Source organism: Phytophthora parasitica (assembly GCF_000247585.1).
Source record: "Phytophthora parasitica INRA-310 unplaced genomic scaffold supercont2.44, whole genome shotgun sequence".
Lineage (NCBI taxonomy): Eukaryota > Oomycota > Peronosporomycetes > Peronosporales > Peronosporaceae > Phytophthora > Phytophthora nicotianae.
Window position 1 is genome coordinate 304,952 of NW_008649030.1, and position 1,262 is coordinate 306,213.

General features: G+C 50.0%; 1 protein-coding gene across 1 annotated transcript; it reads left to right on the forward strand.

Annotated features, from left to right (window-relative positions):
* The first annotated feature begins 104 nt into the window (after positions 1 to 104).
* On the forward strand, positions 105 to 1,132 carry PPTG_15071 (hypothetical protein). Its single transcript, XM_008912077.1, has 3 exons — positions 105 to 232; positions 310 to 504; positions 583 to 1,132. The coding sequence occupies exons 1-3, from the start codon at positions 140 to 142 to the stop codon at positions 928 to 930; spliced, it is 636 nt and encodes a 211-aa protein (XP_008910325.1). The 5' UTR covers positions 105 to 139; the 3' UTR covers positions 931 to 1,132.
* Positions 1,133 to 1,262: the final 130 nt, after the last annotated feature.

The following is a 1,262-nucleotide window of genomic DNA, read 5'->3' on the forward strand; positions in this document are numbered from 1 at the left end:
TTTTTTTTAATTTAACGTAAGAGCAAAATTCTCACACGTCGCAAATATGCCCCCATCATTTCAGTACTTTCTCTGATTGGCTAAAAATGCGTAATGTATCCTTGCATAAACCATCTCGTTTGCAAAACCCACTTGGTGAATGCGACGCCTTACTCGACTCGCGCAGCAACTTCACCCCCGCACCAGCGCTCGCCATCTCTCCACCAGAATGACCACTGCTCTGATTCCCATTGTACGCTCAACAACTGAATGATTCCATTCCCCTCGCCGTTCTTCAAGTATTTACCAATTGAAAATGCTGCTGAAAAGGCCGACGGCTCGGAAGAGATCGAAGCCATCACGCTGGCTGACGTGCTTACCCGCGGCGGCGTCCAGGTGACTCTGGCCACTGTCGGCAGCAAGCCAAACAACATTGTTACCATGTCGCGCGGCGTCAAGGTACAAGGTGATGCAGCCATCGAGGCGTGCGCCGGCAAGAGCTACGACCTTGTTGTGATCCCTGGAGTACGTCACTTCATTCAACTTTATCTGGCATGATAGTAAATTATAATGGTATTCTTTTTTTACTGGCTACTATTGCAGGGCATGCCAGGCGCCGAGCATCTCCGCGACTCGAAGGAGGTAGTGGCGCTACTGCAGAAGCAGAAGGAGGACGGGAAGTTATACGGTGCTATCTGTGCAGCTCCGGCTGTTGTGCTGCATACGCACGGCCTATTGCCCCCTGGTGCGGCTACCAGCTACCCTAGCTTCGAGCCAAAGATGACAGGCGTGGACTTCAAGCTTGAGAACGTCGTTGTGAATGGCAAGTGCGTAACCAGTCAAGGACCGGGGACTGCCATGGCCATGGGCGTCAAACTCGTGGAGCTTCTTTGTGGACACGAAAAGGCCCAGTCCGTCGCCCAAGGCCTGCTCAATACCCCAATGCCGTGATGCAACTAGGATCTATGTCTTGCAGCTGATAGCCGTGATTGTGGCAGGAGATACTCGGGGCAAAGTCTTAAGACAATGGATCGGTTGTTTCAACTGGTGGTGTCAAATTGCTGCAATACGCTTCTAATCGTACTTCTTATAACCTACTAAGTATTTAGCGATTTTTTTATGTTATCACGGTAGTTTATTTCTTGTTTTGGTCATCGATCTCGGTGTAGTACCTTGCAGGTCGATGTGGCGTGATGTGTACTACAGCAGTAGTGCGTACTACGACCAGCGAAATCTTCACAAGTAATCTTCACTAGTACGCAGTGCAGATTTCGCTGGTCAAC

Coding starts and splice junctions, on each gene's coding strand:
- PPTG_15071 (XM_008912077.1), top strand. CDS start 140: ATGCGACGCCTTACTCGACTCGCGCAGCAACTTCACCCCCGCACCAGC. Junction 233..309: donor CCACTGCTCTGATTCCCATT/GTACGCTCAACA, acceptor GCTGCTGAAAAG/GCCGACGGCTCGGAAGAGAT. Junction 505..582: donor ACCTTGTTGTGATCCCTGGA/GTACGTCACTTC, acceptor CTACTATTGCAG/GGCATGCCAGGCGCCGAGCA.